The 20,147-nt window shown below is 40.5% G+C and overlaps 1 protein-coding gene and 1 pseudogene across 1 annotated transcript; one reads left to right on the top strand and one right to left on the bottom strand.

Moving 5' to 3' along the window:
- Positions 1-816: 816 nt before the first annotated feature.
- LOC127672332 (olfactory receptor 5V1-like) lies at positions 817-1,767 on the bottom strand. The gene has a single exon (XM_052167430.1). It carries the CDS (start codon positions 1,765-1,767, stop codon positions 817-819), a length of 951 nt encoding a protein of 316 aa, XP_052023390.1.
- A 14,998-nt stretch (positions 1,768-16,765) lies between these two features.
- On the top strand, positions 16,766-19,327 carry LOC127672348 (class I histocompatibility antigen, Non-RT1.A alpha-1 chain-like; annotated as a pseudogene).
- The last annotated feature ends 820 nt before the right edge of the window (positions 19,328-20,147 follow it).

Raw genomic sequence — 20,147 nt, 5'->3', positions numbered from 1 at the left:
AGTTCTCCAGCAGAAGATGTGCCACCATGCCTTTAATCCCAGATGACCTTAAACTCGGAGATCTCCCTGTCTAAATCTTCTGTAATTCATAGCTACTCTGCCTCAAGATCTCCAGGTGAAGATCCAGATCAGAAACTTGTATCTCTCAGCCTCCAGATTAGGATCACAGGTAAACCTTGCAATTTCGGATTGTAGTTCATTCCAGATATAGTCAAGATGACAATCAAGAATGATCACTACAAATAATATAGAGATAGTCCATAAATTCTGTGACTATAGAGAAAGGTAATACATACCCATAGGTCCATGGATGGAGACTCCTCCCCTAGTCTTCTGGCCTATATACTATAACCCCTCCCTGAGTCCATGTGGTAGGGAGCACCTGGATACTCAGGTAGGGTCTTGCAGTCCTTGCATTATTCCATGAGAGGGTGTAAACAGTAAACAATCCTAGATGGGATATTTTGCAAAGGGGTGCAGCTGAATGTCACAAGATGGCAGTGCTGGGCTAAGAGGACAGTCTTTCAGGGCAAGTAATAAGCCATAAACTCTATCAAGCAAATAGAGCATGAGAGATGAACTGTCTTTCAAGGAGGATTCCAAAATGGAGAAGACAAAAAGAACAGAAACTAAAATAGGTAACTCCATTAGAGACTAACAAAGGCTCATATATGTACACCTAGGATTCAGTATGCCAATCCTTCACTCTGTTTCTAAATATCACAAGCAGATTTTAAGTCAAATATGACTACCAACAACTGAGTGGTGAAAAAGTTAACTTTCTAATGTAAGATTATTGACTACAGGGAAATGAGGTCACATATCAGAAGAGAAAACTGGTGGCTGCCACTTTCTCCCTATGGCCTTTACAGCCTTTTTGATGTCCTTATTCCTTAGTGTATAAATTACAGGATTCAGCATGGGCGTGACAACACTGTACAACACTGAGATCAATCTGTCTTTCTCTAGTGAGTAATATGAGATGGGCCTCACATATGTGAAGATGGCACTGCCATAATACAGAATAACAATGAGCAGGTGGGAGGCGCAAGTGGAAAAGGCTTTGTGCCTCCCCTCAGAGGAGCGGATCCTCAGGATGGTGGAGATGATGTAAAGGTAGGAAAGGATGACGCACAGGACAGGTGTCCAACCTATGAGGATCCCGATAGACAGCAAAGCCAATTCATTGGGGGCAGTATCACCACAAGACAAGATCAGCAAGGGAGGTATGTCACAGAAGAAATAATTGATTTGATTGTTACCACAGAAGGGCAGGAGGAAAGTCAGAACTGTGTGCACCAATGAGTTGAGAAACCCACCTGACCAGCATGAGGCTGCTAATGAACTGCACAGGGCCTTGTTCGTAATAAATGAATATCTTAAGGGCTTGCAGATAGCAATGTATCGGTCATATGCCATTGCTGCCAGGAGGAGACACTCTGAGCCAACAAAGAAAATGAATGCAAAGAGCTGGGTCACACAACCTCCATAGGAAATGGTTTTCTTCTCTGACAGAAGATGCACCATCATCTGGGGGACATTAGTAGTAGTGTAGCAGATATCAATAAGGGCAAGATTTCTTAGAAAATAATACATAGGTGTGTGTAGGTGGGAATCAGCTATGGTCACCACGATGATAAAAACATTGCCTCCTAAAGTGCATATGTAGGTTAAAAAGAAGATGGTGAAGAGTAAATACTGGAGTTCATTCAGGTGGGAGAACCCCAAGATGATGAATTCAGATGGAGTTTGATTCTTTCCTTCCATGATGTCAGCTGGTTTCCCTTTGTGAATTTGACAAACATGTGCATTGATAACAGTCTGCAAAACAAGATAGTAACTGCTAGTACCAATAACGTCACCACCAACTACATTAGATACCAAACCACAAAAGAAGCACTTCTTGCAAGACACAACCAATACCTGCCTCCCAAGATATATGTGCATACTCGCAGTGTTTCTCCCAGGAATCAAGTCCCTGTGGAATACACAACACTACCATTTTAAACTGAAAAATATCACAGCAGGACTCTATCTTCTAAGGCTTTTCTTTTGATAATGGCTAGGTCAAGCTCATCTGTATTTTCTTGGTGACATGCAGACATGTTGTATTGTAGTTTGTAGAATGCCTAGGCTTCAGATCCTACTGTAAAGCCATCTTTGTTCCTTTCCATCTTTGGAGATGAACATTCAATATGCATCTTCCTTTCTCTTATTACAATTAATGTGTTTTCAGAAAGACTCAAGGCCACATACCGCATAGTTGTTTGCTCATCCATATTGGTTTCTGAACTTGTTACAATAACTACAAATGGAACCAGCCTAGATACCCACCAGTAGATGATTGGATATTTTAAAAAATGTTGTGTACATACACAATGAAATTTTTATCATCATTAATGGTATTCCATGTAAATGTATTAATCCTGACTTAGATATAAATCAAGAATGCTGGTCTGAAAGTAAGTGCAACAAATAGCTTCAATCATTTAAAGGAAAGACATTTTATAAAGTAACTGCAGGGCTATAGAGATGGCTCAAAAAGTAAAGGAGCTTGCAGAAAAGGCTGATAGGATTTAATGTTCAATCCCCAGAACCTGAAAGGTAGAAGAGTCAACTCCTTCAAGTTGTCTTATGACCTCCATATATGTGTGCCACAAACATACATGTTAATAAACAAACAAGTAATTAAATAAATGGTAAAACATATAGATTATTTTTTATCTAATTGTTATCCAGATTTCTGAATCTACTGAACATCATTGTTTGCTGTTAGAAATTATTTAAAAATATAGCAACCTTTTTCTGTTTCCCATCCTCATTAATTGATAACATTGTTTCATATACTTGGAGCCTGGTCAATTTCAATAGTGAGCATGCTAAATTAGACTCCATGAGTTTGGGATCTTATTACTTTTGTAAAATTTTCAAAATTAATGCCTGTTCTAGTTAAGTTTTATTGCTGTAATAAACACCATGACAAAGCACAAATTGAAAAAGAAAGAGCTTATTTTAGCTTTTTTATAGTCTGTCACTGAGGGCAAACCAGAACTCTAGGCACGAACCTGGAGATAGGAAATAAAGTAGAACCCATGAAGAATTGTTTCTTACTGGCTTCCTTCCTCTCCAAGATTTGTTCATCTTACTTTCTTATACAACACAGAACCTACCCAGAGGTGGCGCCACCTACAGTGAGCTGGACCTTACCACAACAATCACTGATTAAAAAAATGTTCTATGACCTTTCTCTCAATCTGGTTGGAATATTTTCCAAATTAAGGTTTCCTCTTTACCTCTTCCCAAATGATTCTAACTTATGTCAAGATGGCATTTTTTGTCAGTTTTTAAGCAAGAGAATACCAATCGGGGATATTCAAGAGCCATTGGCCTATTGAAGATTCCTTTTCTGATGAACCATTGAAAGAACTATAGAAAATTTTCTGATCATTTTGAAGAATTTTAGACATAGTATCTCAGCTACTCCTGTTTGGTTTGTTGTTGTTTGTTTTGTTTTGCTTTTGAGACAAGGCCTTACCCTGTATCCCTGTATGGCCTCACTGCTCACTCTGGTGACCAGGCTGGCTTTGAATTCACAGAAATTTGCTTGCCTGTGACTCCCAAACTCTGGAATTAAAGGCATGTACCATACCTGGCTTCAGCTACTCATTACACAAATCCAGTGGAATTCACAGCATTATCTCTTCCATATTCTAGAATGAGTCAGTCTCAGCAAGATAAATCTGTCAGAAGTAACACAGAGAATAAAAAGACAACTCCATTCTTTCAAGAGAATGTACATATAATTGGTAGCTGAAGCTGTAATTTATTTTACCTAGTGACAGCAGGATTCTATTTAAAATATTTTCATTGTTTTTAAGGCAATTAAAGATCATGCAATTGGATATTTTAACTATACTATCACAAACTTTTATAGTTTGTTCCTATAACTATTAATTGCTCTGTCTACCCTCACAGAACCAATAATTAAATCTAATTGTTACCAAACATTTAATCTTCTACTTGAACACTTATTTTTTTAAAAAAAATAAATGCTAGTGTGTTTTTTGAATTTCTTACCCAAGCTGAACATTATTTCAAATTTTATGTTTCTGTTACTAAAAGATACTCTTCCAGAGCCTAGGCTAAATCAATTAGTTAAAATATTTTAATTGTAAGAAGTAATACATAACTATGGAGATTTTCAGTGGTGAGAAAGGCAAATTGGCCAACTCTATAGACTCATGTTTTCTGTTCATTTTACTTACCAAGCATATTTTCATAACTCTGCCTGCTACCTATGGGCTAGTATACTAAAGATGAAAACACAGAATTTGACCATGCACTAGAATGATATATTGAAGGTTATCTTGCATAAAATAATTTAATAATATTTAATAATTTTAATTATTGCTGTAAAGAAAAACAGTAAAGAAGATGGCCTGGTTTGGAGACTAGTTAACAAAAAATTCCCAGAAAAAAATTATTTCAGCCTCATGAGTAAACATGAGTTGAGTAGATCAGGCAAGCTATATGTAGACATTTCTTCATGTAAAATGAAGGACACATGAAAAGTCTCCAGGTGTAGGGAAAACATACCTTAATGTAGGCAAAGATGCTGCACTTCAGGGAGCAAGGGCAAGAGACTTCTTTGGGAAGATGAAATCATCAAGATATAAGAGCAACTCAGTCAACTGTTGGACTGAGCACTGGGTCCCCAGTGGATGAGCTAGAGAAAGGACCCAAGGAGCTGAAGGTGTTTGCAGCCCCATAGGAGGAACAGCACTATGAACCAACCAGTAACCCCAGAGCTTCCAGGGACTAAAACATCAACCAAAGAATACACATGGAGGGACCCAAGGCTCCAGATGCATATGTAGCAGAGGATGACCTTGTTGGACATCAATTGGAGGAGAGGCCCTTGGTCCTGTGAAGGCTTGATACCACAGTGTAGGGGAATGCCAGGACTGGGAAGCAGGAGTGGGTTGGTTGGTGAGCAGGGGGAGGGGAATGCGATTAGGTTTTTTTTTTCTTTTTGTGGGGAAACCAAGAAAGGGAATAACATTTGGGATGTGAATAAAGAAAATATCTAATAAAAATTCAAGGATATGAGATGTCTGTGTTCTGAAAAAACAAGTGTTCCCCAAATAAAACATTACATATTTGTCAAAATAAGACAACTGTGCTGACAATGAAAGTGGGGTCAGGGTGGGGGAAAGAAGTAGATGAAATGAACCCATTGGATTTCCTCTTTCAGTCATTCAAAAAAGGGCCATGGAACTTCACACTAGAGAGTTATGTTGGAAAGAAATGGAGGAGCTGGGTGACATCAGGGAATGCCATCTGATTCTAAATTCTAAATGAGCAAGGAATACAAGTTTAAGATAATAACTGGCATAAGTTAAATACATTTTAAACAAGCCATGGGGTAAGTTCTGACAAAGGCACAATACAGAAAAGTAAATATAAAACAAATATGCCATGTTAGAAAAGTTACAGCACTTAAATAATTTTCTTAAAATGATAGATTTAAAAATGGCGATATTGAGAAGCACACTTCACTCCATTTGAAGCCATAATACTCCTAGTTTAACAAATGGTCTATGGAGTTTCACAATGAAAAAAAAAGATAGCAGGAAACAGCTGGGAAACAGTAGGAAACAGTCTACAGCTGGGGTGGGTCATGGTTCTGTTGTGGCCGTATGCAATTGGAGGCATCTTTGAGATACCCAAGAAAATATTAAGAGAATTAGTACTTGAACTTTAGAAGAAATATATGTACTAGAAAGATAAATTGTGATATATCAACATGCATGTGAATGGAAACAGATGCAGGAAGGAAGGAAGGAAGGAAGGAAGGAAGGAAGGAAGGAAGGAGGGAGGGAGGGAGGGAGGGAGGGAGGGAGGGAGGGAGGGAAGGAAGGAAGGAAGGAAGGAAGGAAGGAAGGAAGGAAGGAAGGAAGGAACAAGGAAGGAACATGGAGGTAGACATTTCTAAGGGCTCAATTAATTTGCTACACTTGTTAACTAAACAAAAAAATTGACAAGGAAGAAAATAGACTAAAGAAACCCAGGGAAGCTCTGAATCAGAATTGAAATATAAAGCTTGGTGCAAGGAAGTTGTTTGTAAATACAAGAAAAGCCCTAGCTACCCACTCAGATGTTTTTTTATAAGAAAAATTTCTTATTATTCTGTGGCTGACTGATTCTTCATGGTCAGGAATTTTGATATCATCAATCTAGAGCCTAGTGACAGAGGGAGCAACAGGGTCACAGTTCTACCTCCCTCTTCAGTGAGTCTGTTTCACACTCACAGAGCAAATTGAGGCCCTGAGGCACCCAAGCTTTGACACCTAGGTTCACACCCAAGTCTCCTGTGCTCTAAGATCTTCCCTTCTCTCCTTTGTTCTAGTTCATCAGCAAGTTCTCACGTGGTAAAGCAGAAAGATAGAATAACTGAAACCATGAATGTCTCTCCACTAGGGTTACAGCCTTGAAAGTTTTCCCAGGACAGGCTTCATAAGACACACAGCCTGTATGTGTCTTCCTAACCCTATTTCTGTCTGTCAATCTTAATTTGTTCAAACCTCTATTTATATGCCTTCTTAAGCTTCAATTACGGAAAAAAAATGTTTCTCGCATCATGGAAAATCTCTGGGCCTTTGTTTCAATATCAGCTATGAAACCTAAGTATAATCTGTTTATTTTTTTTATTTTCATCACCTATTCTGGTGAATAATCTTTTCAGAATTGATATCCTGTCTTAGATATTTTCTAGTAAAGTAATGAACATATGTGTTAAAACATTCAGCAATAACCAAACCTTTTTGGAAAGTCAGATTCTAGTAAAATTTCTAAGAAAGAAAAGAGAAAAGGAAAGGAAAGAAAAGTTCTCTCTTACATGGCCAGAATTCTGAAAATCTTGGGGGAAAGTTCCTAAAAACCATATCATTATTCTCATAGAAACCAAAGGAGTTAAAAAATGTATCTTTATAAAGAATTACTAAGGTCACACAGTTAACAAATCCACACTAAAACCAGAAATATTCTCGTTTCCTAATCTAGAACAAAATTCTCTAAGCATTTCCTATATGAAGTAAGCTAACTAAGCACCAAACAGCCTAAGCACAATAAATCACCAAAAAAAGCAAATGCTTACTCAGAGCTACAGGAAAAGTGACCTTTTTTTCCTCTTGCAAAATTAGACAATATAACACAAAAAGAAAGAAAACAGATTTTATCTATCTATCTATCTATCTATCTATCTATCTATCTATCTATCTATCATCTATCTATTTATCTATCTATTTTTATTTTTTAGGAATATTGCATGGTAAGAACTCAAGAACCATTTTTAAGCACCTACAGGGAAAGTTTTTCAAAACTTTTAAGGGAAAAGGTTCCTCTCTTTTGGGGAACTTTCATGTCTAAGGAATCTAGTGCCTCTCTTTAAAGAATGTATGCAGGAGAGCAGCCTTAGAAATGCAGAATGTATACCTTATTCAGAGCACTGGGGAAAAGTGTATTGTCCATTACCTGTCACTGAAAGCACATAAAAATCATGTAAAATTGTAACGCCAGGGCCCAATAATAAATAAGTGCTAGATGCAGCAGTATCACACAATTCTTGGGAAAACCAAAGAATGTCCTGACTATTCTCTGTAATCCAGCCAATAGTTCCTTTATTGAATAAGGAATAAGCAGGCTAACAAAGACCCATTACATAAAAATTAACCAAATTTAAAGACACCCTCCCCCCCAGTTTGCACAAACATACATCCTACTCCTGCCCCTCACATCCTGAGACAGAATGTTTGGATACTTCACCTTGTAAGCATTCTTGTCCTTATGCCTTCCTTTCCCAGCATCAGAAGATCAAGACAGATAAGTCTATCTCTAAAAGTAATGGAGTTATAGCTATGCAAATAAAAACTACTTACTTAGTTGTGATCAAAAAATACTCAACAGAGATCACCATACAGACTCTAAGAGCTGCTGCCATAAGACTGCTTTTAAGGGGTGCAGAATAATATCCCTGGAGAGTGTAAGAGTGTCAAGAGCAACCTCAGTCTCTGCAGGCAAATTCATAGGACAATACCCTCCAGACAAAGCAAGTCCCACTTCTTAGTTTGGTTTGTTTTTTCCTATTTTCATCCACAGATGAAACTGCGGCTTTACATGGACCTGAGCTGCCCAGAATTATTTCAGCTTTCCCTCTTCCCTACTGTGACTTCAAGGTCTCCTGACTTTTCTTTCTGAAACTGGTCCCATGACTGTGCCCAAGTGTCTGCTTCTTGTCAGTAAACCATGCTAACACTGAACACTGAACCACCTTTCTACACTTCCCTTTTTCTCTTCCCCAATTGCCAGTCTGATGAAATTTTAGGATTATCTGAGCTGCAAATTCCTTCTTGAAAATAAAAGTGTGGGTTTCTTTTACATTAAAATTGTTATTTAAGATATTCCTTTACAACAGAGACAATACATAAAAAAATTAATATAGTACCTTGACCCTTTCTGTCTCCCTATCCGATGCTGAGATGAGTATTCCAATTATGCCCCCTGCAACAGGTAGATAAAATGCCTCCTGTTTTATCCACCCTTGTTTTGAACATTTGATCCCACTGGGTATGTAAACTGGGGGACCATGGAGCAGGTGAAAATTCTTCTATCCCATGGGCTAGAACATTCAATGATACCAAGCAGTAGTTCCTGGTATGCAAAATGAGAGAAACTTCCAAATAAAATGCAGCCCTGGCACTAACATGCTTATGGTCATCTAGCCTCAAAGAGAATTCACTGTACATTGAGAACAGAGGAAGCACAGTAGAGGCCACAGAAGACCTCTGCGAGGTGACCCCTTTTCTATTCAAGATGATGAGGCAGATACCAATGTCAAAGAGCTGGAAAGAAGAGTCTATTTTGTCAGTTTTTTTCCTATATTTTTTTCTTTTGGTGTCCCTTTTGGTCCTAGGTTTAGTTCATTTTTCATTAACATTTTTATCTAAGCAAGGGAATGATTTATTCATTGTATTTTGAGATATAAAAGTCACATTTGTTCCACTTTATCATCCCTCCTACACTCGCTTCACTCATACCCAAAGCCACAGCTGCTGACCAACTTCCTCTCCAGCTTGTATACTTATGTCATATTACCAACTCTCCCTTCTTTCCCCATCCTTTAAGAAAATGTTCTCTCTTTTTTTCTTTTTTTATTCAATATATTTTTTATTTACATTTCAAATGATTTCCCCTTTTCTGGACCCCCACTCCCCGAAAGTCCCATCAGCCACCTTCCCTCCCCCTGTTTTCCCACCCAACCCTTCCCACTTCCCTGTTCTGGTTTTGCCCTATACTGCTTCACTGGGTCTTTCCAGAACAAGGGGCCACTCCTCCGTTCTTCTTGTACCTCATTTGATGTGTGGATTATGTTTTGGGTATTCCAGTTTTCTAGGTTACTATCCACTTATTAGTGAGTGCATACCATGATCCATCTTTTAAGTCTGGGTTACCTCACTTAGTATGATGTTCTCCAGCTCCATCCATTTGCCTAAGATTTCATGAATTCATTGTTTCTAATGGCTGAATAGTACTCCATTGTGTATATATACCACATTTTTTGCATCCACTCTTCTGTTGAGGCATACCTGGGTTCTTTCCAGCTTCTGGCAATTACCAAGCATGTGAAAGATCTGTATGACAAGAACTTCAAGACTATGAAGAAGGAAATGGAAGAAGACCTCAAAAAATGGAAAAACCTCCTATGCTCATGGATCAGCAGGATTAATATAGTTAAAATGACCATTTTGCCAAAAGCAATATACAGATTCAACGCAATACCCATCAAAATCCCAACTCAATTCTTCACAGAGTTAGAAAGAGCAATCCTCAAATTCATCTGGAACAAGAAAAAAAAACCCAGGATAGCTGAAACTATTCTCAACAATAAAAGAAATTCTGGGGGTATCAGTATCCCTGATCTCAAGCAATACTACAGAGCAATAGTGTTAAAAACTGCATGGTATTGGTACAGTGACAGGCAGGCAGATCAATGGAACAGGATTGAAGACCCAGAAATGAACCCACACACCTATGGCCACTTGATCCTCAACAAAGGGGCTGAAAACATCCAATGGAAAAAAGATAGCCTTTTCAACAAATGGTACTGGTTCAACTGGAGGTCAGCATGCAGAAGAATGGGAATTGATCCATCCTTGTCTCCTTGTACTAAGCTCAACTCCAAATGGATCAAGGGCCTCCACATAAAGCCAGACATTCTGAAGGTAATAGAAAAGAAACTGGGGAAGACCCTTGAGGACATCGGTACAGGGGGAAATTTCTGAAGAGATCACCAATAGCTTATTCTCTAAGATCAAGAATTGACAAATGGGACCTCATAAAATTACAAAGTTTCTGTAAGGCAAAGGACACCATCAAAAGGACAAATCAGCAACCAACAAACTGGGAAAAGATCTTCACCAACCCTACATCAGATAGAGAGCTAATATCCAATATATATAAAGAACTCAAAAAGTTAGACTCCAGAAAACCAAATAACCCTATTAAAAAATGGAGTACAGAGTTAAACAAAGAATTTTCACCTGAAGAACTTCGGATGGCGGAGAAGCATCTTAAAAAATGCTCAACTTCATTAGTCATTAGGGAAATGCAAATCAAAACAACCCTGAGATTTCACCTTACACCAGTCAGAATGGCTAAGATTAAAATTTCAGGAGACAGCAGGTGTTGGCGAGGATGTGGAGAAAGAGGAACACTACTCCACTGCTGGTGGGGTTGCAAATTGGTACAAGCACTCTGGAAATCAGTCTGGCGGTTCCTCTGAAAACTGGGCACCTCACTTCCAGAAGATCCTGCTATACCACTCCTGGGCAAACGCCCAGAAGATTCCCCAGCATGTAATAATGTAATAAGGATACATGTTCTACTATGTTCATAGAAAATGATCTCTCTTGTGGTCTCATTTCTAGTTTCATGTCTATGCAGTGTGTGTGTGTGTGTGTGTGTGTGTGTGTGTGTGTATGTGTTTATGAGAGGGGGTGGAAGGAAGAGGGCAGAGGGAGAGGAGTGAGAAACTATATATATGAGACAAAATATAGAATTTGTTTTACTGAGTCTGATTTCATTTGGCATGACGATTCCTGATTCTAACCACATTTCTACAAATGCTGTGATTTTATTTCAAGTAAAAATTCTGCTGTGTATATGTACCATCCTCATATCACATGCTCATCTGTTAGTGGAATCTAAGCTGGCTCTATTTCATAGCTATTTTTAGAAATATAGATTTTAAACATCCAAGCATCTGATATGATACCTTAAATTCTTCTAACATATGCCTAAGAGAAGCTTGGGTCATAGAATGTGTCTAATTTTAGTTTTTTAGAATGCTCCATAACAATTTCTATATTGTCTGTACCAGTTTACAATAGCATCACAGCATTGGTTGTCATATATTTTATGACAGTGATTCTGACTGGGGCAAAATGGAATCAGAAAACAATTCTAAACTGTCATTCCCCAGGATACAAATGTGAATCAACTGTCATTGGCCACTATTTTTTAAACTAAAGAAAACAGTTTTAATAAATCCATAAGAATGATGGTATTTAAAAAATGTCTGGTGACAAGTAGGGAACCTTTTGTCATGTGGAGACATTTACTTGACAAAGGTGATTAATGATGGCTCTCTCTCTCTCTCTTTCTCTCTCTCTCTCTCTTAAATTTAAACTTTTATTTATTTACAATCCAGTCATTGCCCCATGCCTCCCACATTTCCTCATCCTATTCCTTCCCTCCATTGCCTATGAGAAGATGTGCCACTACCACCAGACCTCCCCCTTTCCTGGGGCCTCAAGTCTCTCTTAAGGATTAAGTGCATCTTCTCCCACTGAGACCAGACCAGGCAGACCTCTTTGACAAATGTGCCAGGGGCCTCTGATGTGCCCTATGCTCCTGGTTGGTGGCTCAGTCTCTGGGAGCTCTGTGGTGTCTAGGTTAGTTGAGACTGCTGGTCTTCCTCTGGGGGTGGCTCTCCCTTTAGGCTTCTTCAATCCTTCCCCTAATTCAACTACAGAGGTCCCTGACTTCAGTCCAATGGTTGGGCATAAGTATTTTATGTCTTCTCTTAAGAACTTCCTGTTTGGCTCACTATCTTGATTCTTGATTGCACAATTGGAAGGTTAGTGTTTAAATCTGCATTTCATTATATATGCTATGTGTCATTCTCTATCTAATATAGAGTTGGTAATGGTTTTCCATTTTATAGGCTTTCTTCATTTTGTGATAGTTACTTGCAGGTCCCACCCCACCATTCAGGTGTAGATAAGCAGACCAGATGCTAATGACCTCTGGACATTAACTTTCTCTTACTGTTTTGGGTGCCAGAAGCTGATGGCTTCTGGCAATTGACTCCTGCTGATAGCAGTAGAGGATTAGGAAAGAACTGTAATTATTTGGACTCTTTCTCTTTAGTTCAAGGGCTTTAGTATTGGAGCTCATTAATGCTTCTCTGCTCTTCTCTTTCTTCTCTTTTTTCTTTTTTCTTTTCTTTCTTCCATTGGTTCTTTCTTTCTTCCTTTCTTTTTATGCTCCAGATTTTATTCCCCTCCCAATCCACCCTCCATCTGTTCCACATCCCATACCTCCTCCTTGCCCCTGTCTCCAGGAGGATGTCCCCACCACCCCAATCCCCACCCAACCAGACCTCTAAACTCCCTGGGGCCTCCAGTCTCTTGAGAGTTAGGCGTATCTTCTCTGAATGAATCCAGACCAGGCAGTGCTCTACTGTATATGTGTTGGGGGTCTCATATCAGCTGGTGTATGCTGCCTGATGGTGGTCTAGTGTTTGAGAGATCTTGGGGACCTAGGTGAATTGAAACTCCTGGTCCTCCTACAGGGTCACCCTTCTCCTCAGCTTCTTCCAGCTTTTCCCTAATTCAACCACAGGGGTCAGCAGCTTCTATCCACTAGATGGGTACAAATATCTGCATCTGACTCTTTCAGCTGCTTATTGTGCCTTTCAGAGGTCAGTCATGATAGGTCCCTTTTTTGGGTCCCTCTATGATCTCGGTAATAATGTCAGGTCTTGGGGCCTCTCCTTGAGCTGGATCCCACTTTGGACCTGTCACTAGACCATTTTTCCTCAGGATCCTCTTCATTTCCATCCCTGCAGTTCTTTCAGACAGGAACAATTCTGGGTCAGAGTTTTGACTGTAGGATGATAACTCCATCCCTTACTTGATGCCCTGTTTTTCTGTTAGGAGTGGGCTCTACAAGTTCCCTTTCCCCACTGTAGGCCCTTTATCTAAGGTCTCTCTCCCTTTGAATTCTGAAAGTCTCTCACCTCCCAGGTCTCTGGTAATTTCTGGAGGGTCCCCAAAAATTCTCCCAGAACTTATCCAGCTAATAAACAACTTCAGCAAAGTGGCCAGATATAAAATTAACTCAAATAAATCAATAGCCTTCTTTTATACAAATGATAAATGGGCTGAGAAAGAAATTAGGGAAGCAACTCCATTCACAATAGCCACAAATAAAATAAAATATCCTGGGGCAACTTTAACCAAACAAGTGAATCTGTATGACAAGAACTTCAAGTCTCTCAAAAAAAAAAAAAATCAAAGATCTCAGAAAATGGAGAGATATCCCATGCTCATGGATTGGCAGAATTAAAATAGTAAAACTGGCCATCCTACCAAAGGCAATCTACAGATTTAATGCAATCCCCATCAAAATCCCAAAACATTTCTGCAAAGACATGGAAAGAGCAATTCTCAAATTCATATTGAAAGGCAAAAAACAAGAATAATGAAAACAATTCTTTTTTATTAATTATTTTATACACTCCATATTTTATTCTCCACCCTGCCAATCCCTGTCCACCCTCTGACTGATCCACATCCCATACCTCCTCCCCTCCCCTTGTCTCCATGTGGATATCCCTGCTCCAGACCCTACCTGACCTCTAAACTCCCTGGAGCCTCCGGTCTCTTGTGGTTTAGGTACATTATCTCTGAATGAACACAGACCCAGAAGTCCTCTATTGTATTTGTGCTAGGGGCCTCATATCAGCCGGTGTATGCTGTCAGTTTGATGATTCAGTGTTTGACAGATCCCAGGGGTCCAGATTAATTGAGACTGCTGGTCTTCCTGCAGGGTCATCCTCAGTTTCATCCCTAATTCAACAGCAGAGGTCCATTTGTTGGGTGCAAATATCTGCATCTGACACTTTCAGCTGCTTGGTGGGTCTTCTGGAGTGCTGTCATGCTAGGTCCCTTTTTGTGATTGCATCATAGCCTCGGGCCTTGGGATCTCCCCTTACACTGGATCCCACTTTGAAACAGTTGCTAAACCTTCTTTTCCTTGCACTCTTCTCTATTTCCATGTCTGTAATTCTTTCAGACAGGAACAAGCTGGAAAAATCTAGATGTTCCACAACAGAAGAATGGATGCAGAAAATGTGGTTCATTTACACAATGGAATACTACTCAGGTATTAAGAAGGCGGACATCCTGAGTTTTGCAGGCAAATGGATGGAACTAGAAAATATCATCCTTAGTGAGGTAACTCAGACCCAAAAGGACATGCATAGTATGTACTCACTAATAAGTAGGTATTAGCCAAAAAAAAAAAAAGTGCAGAATACTCAAGATATAGTTCTCAGAACTCAAAAAGGTTAACAAGCTGAAGTGCCCAAGTGAAGACATCTCAGTTCTGCTTGGGAAGGAGAAGAAAGCAATCACAAGTGGGGAGGGAGGGAGGGACCTGAGTAGATAGGGTGGGAATGAGGGGGAAGAAGGGGGAGAGGTGGAAGAGGGGGACAGAGGGGAGAGGGGGAACAGGGGGAGAAGGAAACCTGATTTGACATTGGGGGAGGGAAAAGGACTGAAGCCCCGAGGACCAGCAGAAAGAATGGCAACAGGCAACCTTAGGACATAGGAGGTTGGGGGGGGGTGGGGTGGGCTTCAGAATGCACCATAGACCTGGGAGGTGAGAGATTCACAGGACTAAAATGGAGGGACTTTAAATGAAATGCTTGACAGTAGGGAGAGGGAACTTATAGAGCCCACCTCCAGCAGAAAGACAGAGCATCAAATGAGGGAGAGGGTATCCATCCCACAGTTATAACTCTGAACCATAATTGTTCCTGTCTGAAAACAATTCTTAACAATAAAAGAATGGCTGGAGGAATCACCATTCCTGACCTCAAGCTTTACTATAGAGTAATAGTGATAAAAACTGCAAGGTTTAGGATAGACACATTGACCATTGAAATAGAATTGAAGACCCAGAAATAAAACCACTTACGGACACTTGATCTTTGACAAAGAAGCCACATATATACAATGGAAAAAAGAAAGCCTCTTTAATAAATGCTGCTGGTCTAACTGTCTGTCTGTATGTAGAAAAATGAAAATAGACCCATATTTATCACCTTGCACAAAGCTCAAGTCCAAGTGGATCATTAACTCTTCTTGAGCCAAAGAGAAAGAAAAAGGATAAAGAGAAAGCCATGCATACATACACACACACACAGACACACACACACACACACACACACACACACACACACACACAGCCAGGCCTGGTCATTGGTTTAATCAATTTCCCAAGTGCACATGTATACTTATATACATACACATATATTATATATGTATGTATATATATGTGTGTGTGTGTGTCTATAGATAGATGATTATATATATATACATATATATATATATATATATATATATATATATATATATATATATATATATATATATAGAGAGAGAGAGAGAGAGAGAGAGAGAGACATATACATATATACATTTGATTGATGGAGCAGAGCCCCAACAGCCACACTTTTATTTTTTCTCTCAGCCTTTTTATAGCTTCTTAGACAAAAAGATCTTTATAAAATTACCTCACAGATAAATTACAGAAAAAGGAGTTACAGGAGAATGCCCATAGCAAGCTCAAAGCAGGGTTTCATTCCATAAGCTCATTTTAATTCCAAAGCAATGGTTTCACATAATCTTGCTCTATCATAGTGCTTACTTGTGGCCTGACCCTTGGACCTGACATGGAATGAATAGTTATCTTTCCTAAAATAGTATTCTTTATTAGAAGTTACTAAAATCATCTAAGTGAATTATTTTTAAGGTTTTATTTCTAGTAAAAAAAATCTTAATCCACACATCAAATGAGGTACAAGAAGAAAGAAGAGTGGCCCCTTGTTCTGGAAAGACTCAGTGAAGCAGTATTCAGCAAAACCAGAATGGGGAAGTGGGAAGGGGTGGGTGGGAGAATAGGGGGAGAGACGGGGGCTTGCGGGACTTCCGGGGAGTGGGGGGCTACAAAAGGGGAAATCATTTGAAATGTAAATAAAAAATATATCGAATAAAAAAAGTCTAATAAATGCTGATAGAGACAAACCATAATTCGGATTTCACCCTAATTCTTAATTCCATTCAGAGACTAAAACCTTAGCAAGACTTGGGAGGAAATGTAAGAATGAACTCTGAGTACAGGTTCGGGGTTTGGCTAAAGGCCCAGGGACACAAGAAGAGGCTCCTAGAGGCTGCTTATGGGGATTCCAGCAAGGGAATTCCTCACAACCCCGCAGTTTCCCTTTTGCTTGTGTGTGTGTGTGTGTGTGTGTGTGTGTGTGTGTGTGTAAGCCAAATGAAGATCTTCTGCATGGTCACTGATGACTACACTCCAATTCTCATTCCTATTGGCTATCAGGTTCCCAGAGACCTGCTGTTGAGGTTCCTCATTATATAGTCACCAAGGACCCACAGAGATTGACTCTCTCTCCAAATCCAAAGAATGGGGACCTCAGTATTCCTCACTCTCCACCTGCTGCTGGGGACTTCCCATGCCCTGACACAGACCTTAAAAGGTGAGTGAAGGACCCCAGAAAAGGTCTTTTACAAGAAGGGCACCTGGGAAGCCCACCTGACCAGACCATTCCAGTGGGGTTACCCACATCTCCAACTCCCTTAAGCCCTAAATCTCCTGTTTCCTTTCTACCACCTTCCCTGGATCTCCCTGGGGGGGAGGTTCAAGGCAGACATCAGACTTTTGCTTTCTCCAGGATCCCACTCCTTGCGGTACTTTGATATCGCAGTATCAAGGCCTGGCCTAGAGGAGACCCGCTACATGACTGTTGGCTATGTGGACGACACAGAGTTTGTGCATTTCAACAATGAGGCGGTGAATCCAAGGTTTGAGCCCCGGGTGCCATGGATGGAAGAGATAGGACAGAAGTACTGGGATGAGCAGACATGCATTGCCAAAGGCGCAGAACAGCAGATCCGAGTGTACTTTCAGAAAATGCGAGGCTACTACAACCAGAGCCAGAAGAGTAAGTGACGCTGAGCCCAGGTGGTTGCCAAGCCTCATCCATACCCCCAAGTTCAGCCTAAGGCTGAGACCACAGAGAGTATTGACCCAGGGGACTGGGGGGCAATGAGCTTGTTTTATGAGTCTCAGCTTAAGTCCAAATCTGGTTGGGTGGGTAGGGAGGATGAAAGAGTCAAGTGGGTGGGACTAACTTGTGGGATGGGGCTAGGTTCTCACACCATCCAAAGGATGACTGGCTGCTACGTTGGACCAGACGGGCACCTACTTCATGCATACCGTCAGTTTGGCTATGATGGACAAGATTACCTCATCCTAAATGAAGATCTGAGCACCTGGACTGCGGCAGATTCAGCAGCTGAGATCACCCATAAAGAATGGGAGGCAACTAATGAGGCTGAGTTCTGGAGGGTCTACTTTGAGGGCCCTTGTGTGGTGTGGCTCTTAAAATACCTGATGATGGGGAATGAGACTCTACTGCGCTCACGTATGAGGGGCAAAGAAGTAACTCGTCCTGATGAACTGGAGCTTATGTCTCCTGATAGGGGAGAAAAATGAGATCAGCTAGAATTCTCTGTCTGTCTCTCTGACACTGTCTCTATGTGTCTCTTTGTCTCTGTCTCTCTATCTCTGTCTCTCTGTGTTTCTGTCTCTCTGCCTCTGTCCCTCTCTCTCTCTCTCTCTCTCTCTCTCTCTCTCTCTCTCTCTCTCTCTCTCACACACACACACACACACACACACACACACACACACACACACACACCAGGAGAGGGAAGAATGATCCTGCGTTTCCTGGTCCAACATCAGAGAATGACTCTCCAGAGGGCTCACTCTTCTCTCAAAGTCTCAATTCAGAATCTATCTCAAAATAGGAGAAAAGATCCCTAAATTTGCCATTCCCTTCAACCTGAAGTCCATGGCCTCTCTGAGTTTAGATTCTCTGGCCACACTCAATGGTATGATACGGCTGCAGTGATACAGAGTCTCTCAGCCTCACTCAGTCAGGACAAGACTTGCACTTTTCCTGGTAACCCAGAGCCTCATACCCTAGGCTAGTTCACATTGATTCTAGAACTTTTCAAGCAATCTATTATCTGAGCATAGCTGCTGTGTAGGTCTGCACACATCCCAACCCTATTCTCCTGTCTATTCCCAAAATGATAACAAGAATACCACCAACTCCCAAGAAAAATGTAAATGTACAATTTTTCCAACTCTTCCTCCTCAGATCCCCCAAAAGTATATGTGACCCGTCACCAGAGACCTGAAGGTGAAGTCACCCTGAGGTGCTGGGCCCTGGGCTTCTACCCTGCTGACATCACCCTGATCTGGCAGTTGAATGGGGAGGAGCTGACCCAGGACATGGAGTTTGTGGAGACCAGGCCTGCAGGGGATGGGACCTTCCAGAAGTAGGCAGCTGTAGTGGTGCCTTCTGGAAAGGAGCAGAATTACACATGCCATGTGGAGCATGAGGGGCTGCCTGAGCCCCTCACTCTGAGATGGAGTAAGTAAGATATGGGCACAGTCTGTGGTTAGAGAAGGCAGAAGCCCTTCTGGAGAACTTGAGCAAGGTCAAGGTTGAGATATGGGGTCAGGGTCCTACAGTTTTTCATTTCTTTCCAGGTAGGCCTCCTCCGTCTTTCATTTTCATCATAGTACTTGCTGTTGGCCTGGTTCTCCTGGGAGCTTTGGTGGCTACTCTTGTCATGTGGAAGAAGAACTCTGGTGGAGAACAGGGCAACCTGAGTTTTAATTCCAACTGAGGGACTCTAAGCCCAAAATAAGTTTTCTCTGCCTCCTTGTTAGGAAGGGGTATGGCCCATTATTCCCAAAGGCACAATTCTGAATGTCATAACTGAAAATATTTTAATCTCAAAAAATCAAAATACAACTTTTAAAATGTATCCAAAACCATAAGCTAGATTTAAAGGGATACTTACACACACACACACACACACACACACACACACACACACACAACAGAAAGAAGAAAGAAAGAAAGAAAGAAAGAAAGATAAAAAGAAAAGAGAGAGAAAGGATGATAGAACAGGGGTCTCTGTATGAACTTAAATACACTAACAAAAGACACACTGATGTAGAATTGTGAGGAGTAAACTATATTCACAAAGGACTACATGGACAAACAAAATGTATAAATGTATATCCCTATGGTTGTCAGTTATGTGTAGGAAGCATCACACCTGCAGTTGTCTGAAATACTGGGAGAGACAATATAAGTCTTCAGGGACCATTAGTAAAAATCCATAGCAGAGTGCCACCAATAGTCAGTCACCAAAAGACCCAAGATCTTGATAAATTTTATCTACATACATGGAAACACACCAAAGGGACATCTCTAGTTGTTAAGAACATTTCAGTCTTTCATACTGTGCCATGCTCACAAAGTCCACACTGTAAAGCATCTTCATGGACTCAATTTTGCCAAATATGTAAAATTAATTAGAACCCTCAGAAAAACCTTAACACACTTTGAGCCTCCCTTGCTAGCAATGATGTAAGAATGAAATAAACCATACTTTTTATATGATGCTGAAGATTGTTTTGTTTATTCTTGCTTTCTTTTTATTAATTTATTTATTTACATACCAATCGAACTCCCCTGGTTCTTCTCTTCCCAGTCCAACCCTTGCAAAATCCTCCCCCATTACTCCCTCCCCTTCTCCTCAGAGAAGGGGAAAATCTTTTGGGGTACTATCCCCCCACCCAGGGACATCCAGCCTCAGTAGGATCTAAGCACATCCTCTCCCACTAGGCTCAGCCAG

The sequence above is a fragment of the Apodemus sylvaticus genome, chromosome 22 (assembly GCF_947179515.1).
Source record: "Apodemus sylvaticus chromosome 22, mApoSyl1.1, whole genome shotgun sequence".
Lineage (NCBI taxonomy): Eukaryota > Metazoa > Chordata > Mammalia > Rodentia > Muridae > Apodemus > Apodemus sylvaticus.
Note: the sequence above shows the minus strand (reverse complement) of the source record. Positions and strands in the feature narration are given on the sequence as shown.

Coding starts and splice junctions, on each gene's coding strand:
- LOC127672332 (XM_052167430.1), bottom strand. CDS start 1,767: ATGGAAGGAAAGAATCAAACTCCATCTGAATTCATCATCTTGGGGTTC.